Raw genomic sequence first — 14,986 nt, 5'->3', positions numbered from 1 at the left:
AGTCCAGGAGAGGGTTGGGGCTGGATTCTGGGTTAGATGCATGAGCTGCGGCCGGGTCCTTGTGCATGCTTAACTTGATGTCCCCAAATACTTGAACAGTTATTGCAGATTGAAGAATGTACGTAACTGTGTGTGCTTGGCTGTGAAAAACTTTGTCTTGACATAATTATGAACCCCTGAAAAGCATATTAATGCCTTGGAAAAACTGACAACACTGTGATACAGACATATACAAATGGCACAGAGTATTTGTGTAACCCAAACAAACAGGTTTTTAAGGTGTTGGAGTGGGAGGGAAATTGCCTTTTCGAAAGTGGGAAGATGATTTGTAAATATATCAATAGCTTTTTGATCTGCCTTTCTTTAAACGTGTTTGCTGTTACGACTTACAAATCCAATTTATTATAGTGATGTGTAAATTGGAAGATCTCTATTTTTAGTAAACATTTTTGTTTAAAAAATGGTTCTCTAGAGCTTCTGTTGAACCAGGTAAAGTATGTAATATATTATGTGAATGTATTTAAACTCAAGCATTTTTACAGAATTAACTAATGTGTAGAATATAGGCTGCCCTTAATATGTTGCCTTCTATATGTCAGCTGTTTTAACTGAGCAAATTATGAAACAACCTTTGTTGAAGAATTAATACAGTTTTAAAGTACTACCTTATATTAGTAAAGAAAATGTGGTTACTTGGTTTAGAATAATGTTTCTGTATTTCCTTTTTATTTAAGACTTCTATTGTCATGTAAATGAAGGGGTGTGGTGCTTCAAACTGGCTGTGATATATGCTTTTTTTTTTTTTTTTTCCCATTTGTTGTTGTCAATAGAAAAGATTGATCTCTGGGCTGGTGAACATAATATCTGTCCCAGTCAGAAAAGGAAAGAGGAAATTAGCAGAGCGATTGGTGGAGAATGATATCTGTCAAAAGAAACACTTGGAGAGCACTGAGTTTAGTGATAGGTGACTGCCGGAAAAAAGGGAACTTTGAATTTTGTCAAGGTAAGGAACAGAAAAATATTTGATTTTATAATGTGAATACCTCTTAGAAGTTATTTGTGTGTATATAATGACTGTACCTTGCCTTGTAAACTATAATTTAAAAAGTAATCTTTCCCTTTAGCTCCAAAGAATCTGCCTAAATCAATGAAGGTGCTGTCCCTGTTTAATACAAGTGAGAAAGAGTAGTGCAATGCTAATAAAATACATCAGTCATGACTTTTGTAAAATATATGTGAATTTTTTAACTCTGGGGTTCTTTTTATGTTTTTAATGACATAGTTGCTCTTTATATGTCATGTCAATATTACTTGGCTGGGTTGTGGAAATAGTGGCGTTCAGTTTTCTGAACTGTGAATTGGAATAGTATTTGCAACCATGTTAAGAGACAGTTGTAATCACATTGGCAAAATGGTTGTTTGTAATTTAGTGGAATCCTCTGGTAAACTCGTTGCATCAAACTGGGAATCTGTGATAAATTTGATTGAGACGATAATGAGAATGGATATTTCTGCTTCTTGTGCACAAAGATTTTTACCGTACTAGAAAAGTAAATCTGCTATTGCTGGACAAAATTTCTAGATAACCTATGAAAGTCATTCCTGTCTTTACTGTAACTACATTTTTTCTTCTAAAGTGGTGTGTGTCTGGATGGCAAGAAACTGCTAAACTGATTTTAAGAGCTTTCCAACACTTGGATAATTTTCTTTCTCAGTGTTGGACCATATTGCCCGACATAACTTTGATGGAGTATGGTAACAAAATAAGATGAATGGTGTCTTGAATACTCTTGGCTTTGCCCTGGATAGTTTTAAAGGTAACTCAGCCTTGATCATATTACTTGTTTTCCTACCTGAGACACCGTGGCCCATGTTGCTCTGCCTGTGGGGTGTGGAGAGATGGAGAACAGCTGAAAGAGCCAGTGGGAGCCTCTGTGCATCACCTTGTGGCAAGGGCTAGGCCTGAGGTTTTGTGCATGAGGATGAACATACTTTTAAAAAATTAAATCCTAATAAAAATGAAGTTGCATTCTAACTTGAGTTCCTAGCTCAATTGAAAACAAATAAATGCTTTTGTGGGAGCTTCATGTACTCAAGCAGCACTGGAAGAGAATGAATGATCTTAGCAGAGTTTCTTTGTGTGTTTGATTCTGCTTATTTAGCAGTATATAGCTTCTGACTAATTTCTCCTCTTTACACTATCTACAGTCCTGTTTTTTAAAGTGCAAATGTACCCTGTACAGGTGGCTGTTGGTTGGTTTCTTTTGCCATATGGGTCTTCATAAAGGATTTAAAAAATAAATAAATGTAAAAGTAAAGTTGTCATGCCTGAAGCATGCAGTGCTGGCATACTAATGGGAAGTTTATTGTGGTTTATTGCTGTCAGAGCACGTGCAAGATAATGGAAATTTCCTACAACTTGGAAGAAAGGCTTGTTTTCTAATACCGTTAATTTAAAGAAAGGGAATTAATATGACTAAAATTCACTTCATCTCTAAAGTCCAACTGATCGGATGGTTGCTGAAGTATTCAAAAAAGGGAGGGAACAGCACCTTATCCCTCCTGTTCAGTGTTGTGCAGGTTGTGCTGTCTGTATTGTCTGGGTGCAGGCACATCTCTGCCATGGTGAAGTTGCTGTATACTGCATGATTCCCTTCCCTGTGCAGTTCTATCAGTTGTAGCCTTATACTTAAATAAACACATCTCTCTGTGACACCTCTTACAGAGTTAACAATATTGTATAGCTTTCACCGTGGTAATGAAGAATTCAAAACTGCTTTTTAGCTCTTAGAGAGTAATCAGTGGTGGTTAACAGTTCTTAAATCTTTGGCCATTCCCATTTTGACATTTACTTGAATTGAAGTGACTGGGTAAGGTGCCTATATCTGGATGTATTTGTGACATGCTCAAAATTTTTAGTCTTAAATGGCCAAGAAGCTCCACATTTTCAATGTTTTTTTTGTTTCAAATTTCAGTGAGTAATTAAGAGATGAAGTCAACACTGTTTGAGCTTAACTTAATATGGACTTTGCTGTGCCCAAGAAGATTTGACTTGCTATTTGGAGCCTAAATGGAGTAAAAGGAAAAAAACAAGGTGTTTTGAGTTTATTACTTCCTTGAAGCAATGGCCTCTTGTAGCAATGACTACTTCTGCTGATATGACCCCTTTCAAGCATCCTCATTTTTGTTTTGCCATTGCAAAGTCATCTTCTCTTAGCTTTCTTTTTTGTCTCCAAAAGAGCTGTTTTCTTACCAATGTATCGTAAGGAGTACAGTGAAAATAATAAAGTCCCTTTCAAAGATACCACAGATGCAAAAGAGTATGCAACTGTATTATAGTCAGTGAATTTTACTTCCAATCAGAATTTCATCTGTTCATGTGGTGCACACCTGTGGCTTGCTGGCATTGCTCTTGATTGGAGTGTGAGAGAGCTTAATGAAAAACAAAGCCAGGATGACAAGGAGAGACTCCATAGCAAACATGGGTTACTTCACATTAGTAAGAAAGTGAAATTTGAAATACTGCTTTGGAGACACCTCCCTGGTATGTGGGGCATGTATGGGTGACCTGCAAAGGACACTGGTGCCCTGCTCACTGCTACCTTGCAAATAAAGCATTTTTCTCTCTAGGTCAGGTTGATTTGGGCCAGTTGAGAGCATGGCTGATTTCTCCAGCTTGCTTTCTGAGCCAGTAAGAATAGCCTGGGCAATAATCCAGCTTTTGAAGTACAAAGAAAATAACCCATAATCTATATAAAACGCTAGCGGATGGGGAAGGCAGGAAATTTACAGAGAATAAGTGAGTTTGAGAACAACTGTGTTAAAAGTAGAATGTAAGTGCAATGTGTGTGTTTGACATTAGTATTTATTTTAATTTGAAAATATGGTCTTTGAAACCTTTGAGGTGAGCAGAGGACAAGCTCTTGCAATATGATATATTTATTAGTAAACTGAAACCAAGTGCTCCAGTTCAAGTTCCTTTTTCAAAGTGATTTTTTTCCCCTGAATTTGCAGAGTTTGGGTTCCCTCTCTGTGCCCCCCCTCCCTGCTCCCCCTCAATGTAATGTGTCTCTGCTAACGTTAATGGGCTTTGCCCCACATGGAGCAGCAAGTGTATTGTACCACTGCTCACTGATCCCAGGTCAGTGTGATGCGTGAAATCAATTTATTTGAATCTCTTTGCCTGTATAGGAATTTGGCAGTGTGCCAGTTGTTTTCATTTAATGTTCTTTGTGTTGAACACAGACAAGCAGGCATGCTTTTGTACTTCTCTTTCTTCTGGGTTCTTCTCTTTTCAGCCAATATTCTATTCTGTGGATTTTTGAGAAAGAAGTAGGAATGTATTACCTTTTTTTAAAATAATTTTTGTTTAAATAGCCTTTTAAGAGTGTAGAAACTAGGTCAGTCACAGAGCAGCCCTGTGTAGGGTTTTCTGCCAAGTATAGGTGGTAACACCTGCCCTTTCCCATTTTTGAAATGTGGGGGAAAAGAGAGAGAAAACACTGGTCTATTTTTCTAATGGCTAGGTCTATGATTCATGTCCTCTTGTAAGACAAAGACTCTTCAATAATGCTTAAATCAGAATAATTTTATTTCTAAATAAGTGAATGTCTGGCTGTTGGCTGGACAAATTGGCAATATGTTTCAGGATCTTTTTGAGTAATAACCTTAAACTAAACATTAATTTGGGAATCCCTTGCTTCATCTTTTGGTCTGTTCACCCCTTCCCACAAATAAATTTAATATTTTGAATGACTGGATAAAGAACAGCTACACCCAAGTATCCATTTCTTTCATTTTTTTCCTCCTTTTTAAATGAGAAATCAAGGTGTGTGGAACAGAACAAATAATTTAGCCCTTCATAAACTGGGGGTGGGGGAGGGAGGGGATAGCAGCAGAGATTTCCAGGAGGATTTGTTTCAGAGCCTGGTGTCGGGAGAGCAGCAGTAGAAGGCTCTGCCGGGTGCTTGGGGCGCTGGTGCGGAAGTTGATGTGCAGAACCGCGGAGCCGCGGCACAGGGGTCAGACTCGTACACACCAGCCCCGTTTCCTTGTTTAATTACCTGAAGAGCAAAACATCCAGGCTGGGAGTGTGTGAAAACCCAGTATCTCGATCAGCAGTTTGCTGCTCTGACATCCTGCGAGGCCAGCCCCGTCTGTCCGCAAACGTCAGGGCTGGTTCCTGACAGGGGGCTATCTCTGCCGGGCCTCGGTTCCTTCCATTCAGGAGGCATTGTGTGGAAGAGGGTTTGGTCAGGAATTTGAGGTTCCTGCCGGTTCTTCCAGCCCGGACAACCCTGTGACAGATAGGCATGATTTTTTTCTTTTAAAGAATAATAATAATAATAAAGAAAAAAATTGGCTCTTTTTAGTCTTTCCCTTGTAATTCTGGCATTGGTATACACTGACTGAAACAAAACATTAACCCTTTTTCTTCTGAATTTGTGTCCTTTTTCTTCTATTTGATTCTTTCGTCTCTTGCTTGACCTCTTATTTTCAGAAATCAAATCTTCTGAGAAGCAAATTACTTGAGGTGAATTTTGTTCTGTGCAACAATTAAAGTTTTGAAAGTGGTATTTTTTTATAGTTCTCATATAATCATCATGCTTGGCATATTAAGTTTGTCATTTTAAGCATGCTTGGCAGAATTATTTTTCTTTGTCCCCTGGATTCAAACCAAGCTAGTGTTTGTTTCTGGTCCATTAAAACAATAATGGCAGCTATCAGTGCTTCCATTCTCATTATCCATGTGATTTTCTTAGATGTCCAGTTTGGTGTTCAATTTTAAAGTGTTGGAATAGGGTCAGTTACAACTCTTGCTCCGCATAGGTGCTGTTTGTTGAGGTCACAGGCAGCGTTCAGGTTTGGGCCCATAGATGGATAGTGTTTCATTAGGATATAAAGCTCCTCCCTATAGCTGAAAGATACTGTATGTTTACATGGGCAAAAGGCTTGAATAGGTGTTTGGTTGTTTTTGGTCTTGTTTGTTTGTTTATTTTGTTTTTGTTTTGGTTTGGTTTTTGTCTGGTTTTGTTAGTTTGTTAGTTTGTTTTTGTTTTACTTTGTTTTAATGTGTGTGTGTGAAGAATTAAAATACGGCTTCTTGTTTGAATGATAAGTGAAGAATATTACATTTATTTGTACAATTTCAATACTTGAATTTATAACATATTGGTATTAATAGTTGTACTGGTAGAACTTAAAATCACTTAAAATCACAAGTAGTAGAGGGAGGGAACATAATTAATAAGGGCTTCTAGTAGAACCAAGTGCAGCATGTGACTATTGCCTCTTATTTTTGTGGGCAGAAGCTGGTCCAAGAAGGATATTTGTGGTTGCAGGAGGAGACAAGAAGAGCTGAAAATTAACTAAGGTTTCATTTCCTTTCAGTCCAGTCTGTAGAGTTATGCCCACAGGCTCAGCATACATATTAATGTGCTAGAGATTTTGGGTGCTTCGTAGGTGAGATTGAAATCTGTTGAGCAGTTAGTTAGATTTTCCCTGCTAATATTTAATTGGAAATTTGTAATACAGATGTAAGGGCATACTTTTCTTCTTGCATGCAAACATTGCAGGTAAGGATTTTGGGGACTATTGATTGAGGGAGGTAACCATCAGTGTGCATGTGCAGTCACAGACAGGAGTCAGCTACAGGGCAGGTGGACCAAAGAGTCATTGTCATCTATTGTGCCCATCTAATCCCCCATCTGAAAAGCATTTTCAGGGGATGGTGTAACAAAAGAGCTGTAACAGTGTTACCAGATTGATAATTGTGATCTAATGAACTCTTAAATTTGTACAATAGTCCTTCACCTTTAGAATCAGGCCCTTCAGTACAAAATCCCTAGGTTACGCTGGTGTAAAGGTGCCTTTAAGTAAAAGTGGATTACTTAGACATGTAGTTTTAAATGTCTGTTCTATCATATTGTAAAGAAGCCATCATTTAAATAAGCATTGCTTGTATTTGTAGGATGAAAAAAAAGATGGTTTATGCATTGCGGTCAGTCTCATGTTCCTGAATGGAACATGACAGATGTACAGGGTTTGTACATGTGAGGGAAATTATGTGTCTCTATGAAAGCACTGTCTGTTAGCTAAACCTTTGCACGTCCTCTAAGTTGTGTCTGTCTTTTACAGTGTTTTAGTTGCCTTTATTTTTTTTTTGCAGAGTTCATAATCCAATGAACTGTCCATGACCTCTAGCCAACTATTGCCTGCCTCAACCAGCAGTCCATCAATTGAAAAGTTCTCCATGGATGTGTGGTGACAACAACCATCACATTGTCTTTCCTCCTACCCATTGGGTGTCTAGAGCCTCTTTGAAAATAACAAATAACAAATGGTAGCATTTACACCAGGGTTGCCACTCAAAAATTCCTTGGTGATAATGGTTCTAAATCAGCATTCTCTTTGAAAAAATATTTATCTTGGCCATCTCCAAAAGCCTCTGCTGTGATAATCTTGCTTAAGGAAAGTTCTTGCAGATAATAGTTCCCAAGATGGTTTGGGCTTTATTAAAACTGGCACTTTGCATTGTGCCCAAACATTTACTGCTTCTCTTTGGAGATATTCTCCTAGTATAAAGTGGTATAATTTGCTCTTGGTATGAAATTCCACTTCATAATCACCTCTGTATTTTTCTGCTTCTCTTCTGAATGGCTACAATGAAGCACCATGTGGAGTACAACACAATTAGATAAAATGAAAATATATTTAGAGGCCTGTGTTCCTCAAGGCTCCTCCCAGTTCCTAAAGAAACAAAGATTTTGTATTTTAATTTTATTTAGGTATGATGGGATTCATCTGGGTCAGACTAAAAGCACAGACATTAGGACAACACATGGTGCTTCCAGGGAGCTTGATGTGCTCCTTCAATAGCACTTTAAGTGAATATCATTCTGGCTTAGTTTTGTAATGGAAACATAACTGGCACGGTGTTTTTCCCTCAGTGTTATACTGCTGGTTGTTGCTATTCAATTTATGTGCTAATTGTGGGTAATATTTTATGTTAGTACTCACACCTTGGAATTCTGGAACTTCTTTTTGCTGTCAAGGTTAGTGGAGGTGGGAGAGGATAACTGTCCGAGGCAGCTGGAGCAGAGGCAGGTCATGTAGTAGGTTGGAGAAGAGAGATGTGTAACAGAGTGAGAAGGTGGTCCCAGAGGCATGAATTTAGGAGTAGATGTGATGCCATAGAGAAAACAGAGGAAAGTGATTGGAAAAGTGAGAGAAAAATGATGGAAGGTATAACTAAGGAAACAATGGAAAGAAAAAGATTTGACTAAAATCAGCACCTTCTTTTTGTCACTTACAAATGATAATGTTTTTCTAACATCAAGAGTTGAATGAGTCTGTGTACTGATTCTGCTTTGTTTCCAGATGCTGAACTGCATTAGAGCAGTTCATTTGGTAATACTGCCTGGCATTTTAACAATTACAAAGTCTGCCAGTGGGTTGTCCTGTTATAACTGTGAGAAAACACATCCATAAAGGAACCACTGTTCTGTTTGGACTTGGTTCTCTTCATGTAAAAATCTGCCCCCCTGCCTCTGTTCCATTAGACCTCCTAATTCGTCAGGGAAACAGAAAATACTTGATGATAAGGTGACTTTCTCACCTGGCTCTGGAAAGCAAATAATTTAAATGGAGAAATAATACTTAGCTGTCCTAGATATGCTGAAATATTTATTTACAGTCCTCATTCACTTGCCCTCTTGAAATTACTCAGTAGTTGACAGATGTCATACTAAAATAAAGCATTAATAGTAAACACCAACATGCTGTCCAATGGCACTGCTGTGATGTTATGGGCATTACTGTGTGTATAAAAACATAACCAGACATGCAGAATGGCCAGGTTTTCTGCCCATTACAGTGGAGGCCAGTGCAAAGATTTTGCTAACTGATGTAAGACTTAAGCTTTATTTTCTGAATGCTTGTCAATGTGTTTTACTAGCACAACCATATCCTTATATTGTTCAAAAAAAAAAAATATGTTGAATAATATAATTTAATTTCCCTTATATTTCTGATGAATGTTGTGGTTTGCAAATTCATATTGAGCTCATCAGGAACAATAGCTTTGTTTGAAGACCCCTTTGAAAAAAGTTTTTGTACCATTATAAAAATAGTAATTAAATACAAGTTGATCAATATATGACAAAAGAGTGAAGAAGAGAGGTCAATAGGTAAGAATATTTGCATATAAACCATTTTCACCCTGTTGAAAATGGCAGTACGGGCATAAATAAATGTTTTGTAATGCTATGTATTTGCTCCACCTGGTGGATTTTCCTGGAAGTGTTTTAAATCTTCCTAATAATTAAAGAAAACTAACTTTCTTTCTTTCTTTCTTTCTTTCTTTCTTTCTTTCTTTCTTTCTTTCTTTCTTTCTTTCTTTCTTTCTTTCTTTCTTTCTTTCTTTCTTTCTTTCTTTCTTTCTTTCTTTCTTTCTTTCTTTCTTTCTTTCTTTCTTTCTTTCTTTCTTTCTTTCTTTCTTTCTTTCTTTCTTTCTTTCTTTCTTTCTTTCTTTCTTTCTTTCTTTCTTTCTTTCTTTCTTTCTTTCTTTCTTTCTTTCTTTCTTTCTTTCTTTCTTTCTTTCTTTCTTTCTTTCTTTCTTTCTTTCTTTCTTTCTTTCTTTCTTTCTTTCTTTCTTTCTTTCTTTCTTTCTTTCTTTCTTTCTTTCTTTCTTTCTTTCTTTCTTTCTTTCTTTCTTTCTTCTTTCTTTCTTTCTTTCTTTCTTTCTTTCTTTCTTTCTTTCTTTCTTTCTTTCTTTCTTTCTTTCTTTCTTTCTTTCTTTCTTTCTTTCTTTCTTTCTTTCTTTCTTTCTTTCTTTCTTTCTTTCTTTCTTTCTTTCTTTCTTTCTTTCTTTCTCTACTTCCTTCCTTCTGCAACTCCCTTACTTTCTTTCCTCTTCTCCTTTTTTTCTTTTCCCTAGCAATAGCATTGCAATAGGCAAATTGTGAAAGAAAGTATAATTTGATATTTGTCTTGGCCACGCTTTGTCAGCACAGAGATCTCTATGAAAGCATAGCATTCCAAATCCATTAGTAATTACAGTTTATTCTGGGACTTATTTAGAGTATTCTTGGACTCATCCAGAGATTAGTAATTGCTGAGTCCAAGTCTGTGGCTTGTAGAGTTATATGTGATCAGTGAAAGGGAGGATTTGCTATGACTTCCCCCTCTTCCCTCCCCCCTCCCCAGTTCTGAGCCCATGGATGAGAAGTAGCAGTGTTATTGAAAAAGAGAGTTACTATGCTTAAGTGTTAGTGCTGTACATCAGCATAAAATCTGTCTGTCATTAAGCCAGCTTTGCAAACATTGTTTTCTTTGGAATTCTTAAGGACTTGGTTATGCTTTGATCATCTCATTGTTCTCCTTAGGTTATTTTTTCCCTTTAGAGTGTAATGGCTCCCTAACAGAAGGTGAAGTTTAGAAAATAGTGTCTCCATATGCAAGGGATTTGGAGACCTTTTTATTGTCTTTAAAAATGTCATTCATAGTCCTCATTAGCATTTATTGTTGCAAGCATACAAGCAGAAAATGTGAAATTGGTATGTCATGAATAGCTCCACAGAGCTCTAGAGCCCTGAAATTTTGCCTGCAGTGTGGTATGGGGCAGGCATTGAGAGAAAGCTGGCCAGATGGCTGCCAGCACAGAGCAGAGCTGCAGGTTTTTGTCTCTGGTGCTGAGAGGAGGGAAAGTTCACTGGAGCATACGCTATCACCCCGTGCATTTTAACAAAACTAACTCGCCATCAGTCAAAACTGGGAGGTGGTGACATTGAAACAAAAGTTTTCAATATAATGTAACAATCCTTGTCAAATGAATAAAGTATGTTTAGTTAGTGTCACAAATATTGACATGTTGCAGAGAAAAATGCAAGGCTCAAATTTATGACTAGTGGTAGATATGCTTTCACACAAATATGCTCTACATTATCTTTATTTTGATGATCCTCTATATTGAAAATACATTGATTAGAGGTCAAAACTTAGGTTAATATACTACAGTAGGAGGAGTTTCCCTACCCATGTTAAATGAACAAACACCCTGAGCTTCAAGTCAAAAAGCAACTGATAGCTTGAAACCCTTTTTTCCTTCACTGCCCCCCTTTCTGCATGCCCTCCCCCTTTCTCCTTCTTTTTGTATCTTAAAATATGGCTATAGTTCAGCAGGAGCAGATATTCTCTTCCAGGATTCTCCAGGTCACACTGAACGTGTTCATTCTCTGTTAGTGAGACTGAGACAGCATCATTGGTATTTTTTTTCAGAAATATTTTCAAATCAATATCAAATTTTCTGAAGTGCATGAGTGGTGTCTGTGCACAGATGGTGTGGTAATTTTCTTTGAAGTCAAATGATGATAGAAATTAGCAGCCAATTCTAATTTACTTTACCCACATTATAGAAAATATAGTATTTAATAAGAATGTGAGGCAAAACTTGTTTAGCCTAGATCGAGTGAAAGAAATAGTCCCCAAGACAGGTACACTTATATGTGAGTTTGTCCACGTGAGTGGTCTTACTAAAATGTATATCAAGAGCAAAAGACCATGCGTTCTTTAAGGCCTGAATGTTGTCCCTCCCATTGTGAGTCAGTTAATTTTTTAATTGAACTATTATTTCATGTTAGGTCTAAATGTATATTTTCATTGTTTTAAAGTGTGAAATGCACCCGAAATGTCACTGGAATTTCTGTGTGTTCAACAAAAATTAATTTTGGGGGGATTTTTTGATCAAAAAGCAATAGGCAGTCTAGGTTGTTAATTCTAATGCACTGTCAAGGCTGCCCTTTCTTAACAGATAATTAAAAATACTCTTTGGAGTGTTGTTGAAATATGGATATACCTTACAGGTTTTCTTAACTGAAAAGACATGAATGCTTTCTCAATTCCAATGAGTTTAATCCAGTACTCGAGGTAACATCATGAGCAGTTTGTCTTAGACAATGAAGAATATTTTCTTCTCACCTTGGTGACTACCTTTCAACTGCTGAGTGTTTGATTTGTGTAGGTAATCTCATTTAGTCTATGTTTCACAGAGCAGTGTATATTTTAAATGTCTCATTTGTCTTTTTTCAGAAGTCCAGAAAGCCTTGCCAATAAGGAAATGCTTAGGGAAATGTTTAGTGTTATCTGGCAAATGTTTTGTGTTGCGTGCATAAAGAGCTGCAGTTAACAGATAAGCACATATCTTATTGGAATATTTCAATTCCATTTCCAAGGAAAGAATTAGAAGTTTATAGAAAAGTGCCTTTCTTGGGTAGCTTGAGACTTTTGTGGTAGTACAGTAAAACCAAGGGAGGCTAGGTACAATGTAATGGAAAAAGTTGCACTGAGGGTCCCATTACAGGCTTAGATGGGCTGCCATTGCACCAGACAATCAGAGATACTTGGGCAGCAAGAAATTACTGAGCTTCTCCTGAAGGTGTTGCCTTTACTGTACTCTGGTTGGACAGTCAACTGAACAAAGTTAAGAAAGCATCCAGAAGTGGTTGTCCTCTGTCCCCTGCATCAGCTCCACAGCTCACACATTAGGTGGGTTTGCCCTGTCAGTGGGATGCCTTAAGAAAACACTAATAGCTTCCAGCTGGGTGGAAAATCAAAACGTTTTGGGGCTGACAAAACTAGTAGATTTGAATTTGAAAGCCCAGCTAATGCCCCCATTTTTATTTACCACTCGCCCATAAAAGATTATTTTCCAATATGTCAGCCTCATTTGGTGGCCAGTGGTCTGAAAGTGAAAGTGGAACAAGCAAGCGGGGAAATCTGGACATTAGTGAGTCCGCCCTTTCAAGCTGGTGTGCCACTTTGTGGAATGGCCTTCCCTGAGATTGGGGGGGTCCTAATGACCATTCATCAATGCTCGTTGACTGATCATTGAGTGCCTTCTCATTCAGTTTATCAAGTCTTGCACATAAAAAGTCAGAATAAGCATTATTCAGCTTTGTTAAAGCCAACTAGGAGTAAAATGCTCCATTTGAACCCATTTTGCCCTTGGTTTTTCACTTTGTTAATGCAGTCCTGCTTAAATGAGTGCTTTTATTGGGTCTGTTAGAATATCTGAAACTATTAATTCTCTTGTATTGAATAGCTGGTGGCAGGCCAGAGCAGATGGGGTAGAAAACTATTTGGTTGGGTGTATTGCTTTCAATTAGGATCAATGAGGTTTCAGCTCCTTTGAATTAACTCACTTAATACCCACTGTGTGAAGTCACAATGTATCACAACAGTCTGCTGTAAGTAGAGTGGGAAGTTGAGAAGTCCTACAGAAAAGCTTTGAGTTAAATTCTTCCTTCACTGTTAATAGAGAGCTTTCATTAACTACAGATGTGTTTCAGTGGACTTCCAGTCCCTGTTATTAAGCTGGGTTTGCACAAAAGGCAATCTCTGTACTTTTACATGATGGTCATTAGGAATTTCCCTTTTCCATCAGATCCATGTCTTGGCTACCTTATATCATCTGCTGCATAAAAATCTTTTTACTTCGTCATCAGATACAAGACTATGGAAACTGGTTTGCCTCCTCTACCCATTTTCAAACTAAGGACTCCTAGAGGAAGACTTTAAAATTATTTTGTAAAGCATTTTGAGTGATGGTCAAAGAAGGAGCTGGTGCCCACCCAGGATGGTGTAACATACTGTGCACCATAAAGAAACTGGCTTTAGATTGTCCTGTGGATTTTTCATTCTCTTTGTATCCCTTTCATTTTGACAGTATTCTAACTCTTGTGGTGCAGCAGAACTGTTCTGTCTTAAAACCACTGTCTTTCCTTTCTTGGTGGAGAATAAAATGATTTTACAGAATGGGCTGTCCACTTTTGCTTGGCCTGCTAAAATTTTAGATGTGGTGCAAAATCTTCTAGGGCAAGCTTTAGGTGACTGCATTAGAAATGGGGGTGGGGAAAGCAAATACATTTCCACAGATACTACTTCAGGGAGGACTGCCAAATGGGTTGCAGCCTGCCTCAGTGTATTAAATAATGAGAGGGGAAAACTATTCATGCAGCTAGTTGCTTGAGAAAATGCTGAAGTAGTCTCAGATGCACAGGCATTCTGTTAGTCCCTTCTATGAGCAGACTTCTAGGTGAGAATCTCCAGGGATCCAGGTTTTGTTGACGTGGATCAATTTAAGTGGCAATTACTGTAGTCAGATAACAGCTTAAAAAGGCTTTTTACACACAGAAAAAAGATGCATAATCGCGCAGCATATGGAAGTTCAATTTCGTGAGCCATGGTCTGTGGATTTACAATGTACTGATATTAAGACCTTCTTTTAAAGAGTGAATATTGTTTGGTTTTATTAAAATGCGTCATAGCATTGACACGTTACTTTCTACTCTGAAGCTGATTCAGGCTGCATCTATGTTGATGAAAGGTTGTATTTCCAACTGTGAAAATGTTTTTCCTTTCATGTAGAGTACAACATTACAAAAGAAAAACAACATAGCAAATACAATACTAACTGACTGGTTTTAAATAGTGCATCAAATAATAAAAGGACAGTAAAGTCTTCAAAGGCCTTGTTGGCGCAGACTTTACTTGTCTCCATTTCCCTTGCTTCTCTTCCTTTGCCCCTCTGCTTTTCCTCCTTCATGGAAGTGATCAGGAAAATGTTTTTATGTTTTGGTTTTCATGTTTCTCTTGGGCTCTCTGACACTTAAAAATCCATTATAGAGAACTTCAATACAATATATGTCTGATGAAGATGAAGAAAAGACCTGCCTCAAGTAGTAGACACATTAGGTTGTTAGTGCTGGGCTGTTTATTGGGGTAGGGGAACTGCTCTTTTTCTTCTTGATAGTCTTGGATTTGCCAGTTCTGTGTTTGGATTTTCTCTCCTATATAAATGAAACCTAAGGGTGCCATTTAGATTGTGTTAAAAAGATACTATAGAAATATCAGTCAATTAAATGATTAATTTTCTTTAAGTGAGAAATATTAATGTGTTCAGTCTGGACATTAGGAGGGACTATTATTT

At 37.5% G+C, this 14,986-nt stretch overlaps 1 protein-coding gene across 2 annotated transcripts in view; it reads left to right on the top strand.

Moving 5' to 3' along the window:
• The window catches only part of RUNX1T1 (RUNX1 partner transcriptional co-repressor 1), a 115,100-nt gene that overhangs the window by 18,978 nt on the left and 81,136 nt on the right, over positions 1-14,986 (top strand). Inside the window, exon 2 of one of the 2 annotated variants that reach the window (XM_053944254.1) lies at positions 831-1,003. The exons of the other annotated variant lie outside the window; for it this stretch is intronic. Coding sequence (XP_053800229.1) covers positions 916-1,003 — 88 coding nt within the window. The 5' untranslated portion in view covers positions 831-915. The remainder of the gene's footprint in view (positions 1-830; positions 1,004-14,986) is intronic. 2 annotated transcript variants of the gene reach the window in all.

Source organism: Vidua chalybeata, chromosome 1 (genome assembly GCF_026979565.1).
Source record: "Vidua chalybeata isolate OUT-0048 chromosome 1, bVidCha1 merged haplotype, whole genome shotgun sequence".
NCBI classification, from domain to species: Eukaryota; Metazoa; Chordata; class Aves; order Passeriformes; family Viduidae; genus Vidua; species Vidua chalybeata.
The sequence above is the reverse complement of the archived record's forward strand: the minus strand, read 5'-3'. Positions and strand labels throughout refer to the sequence as shown.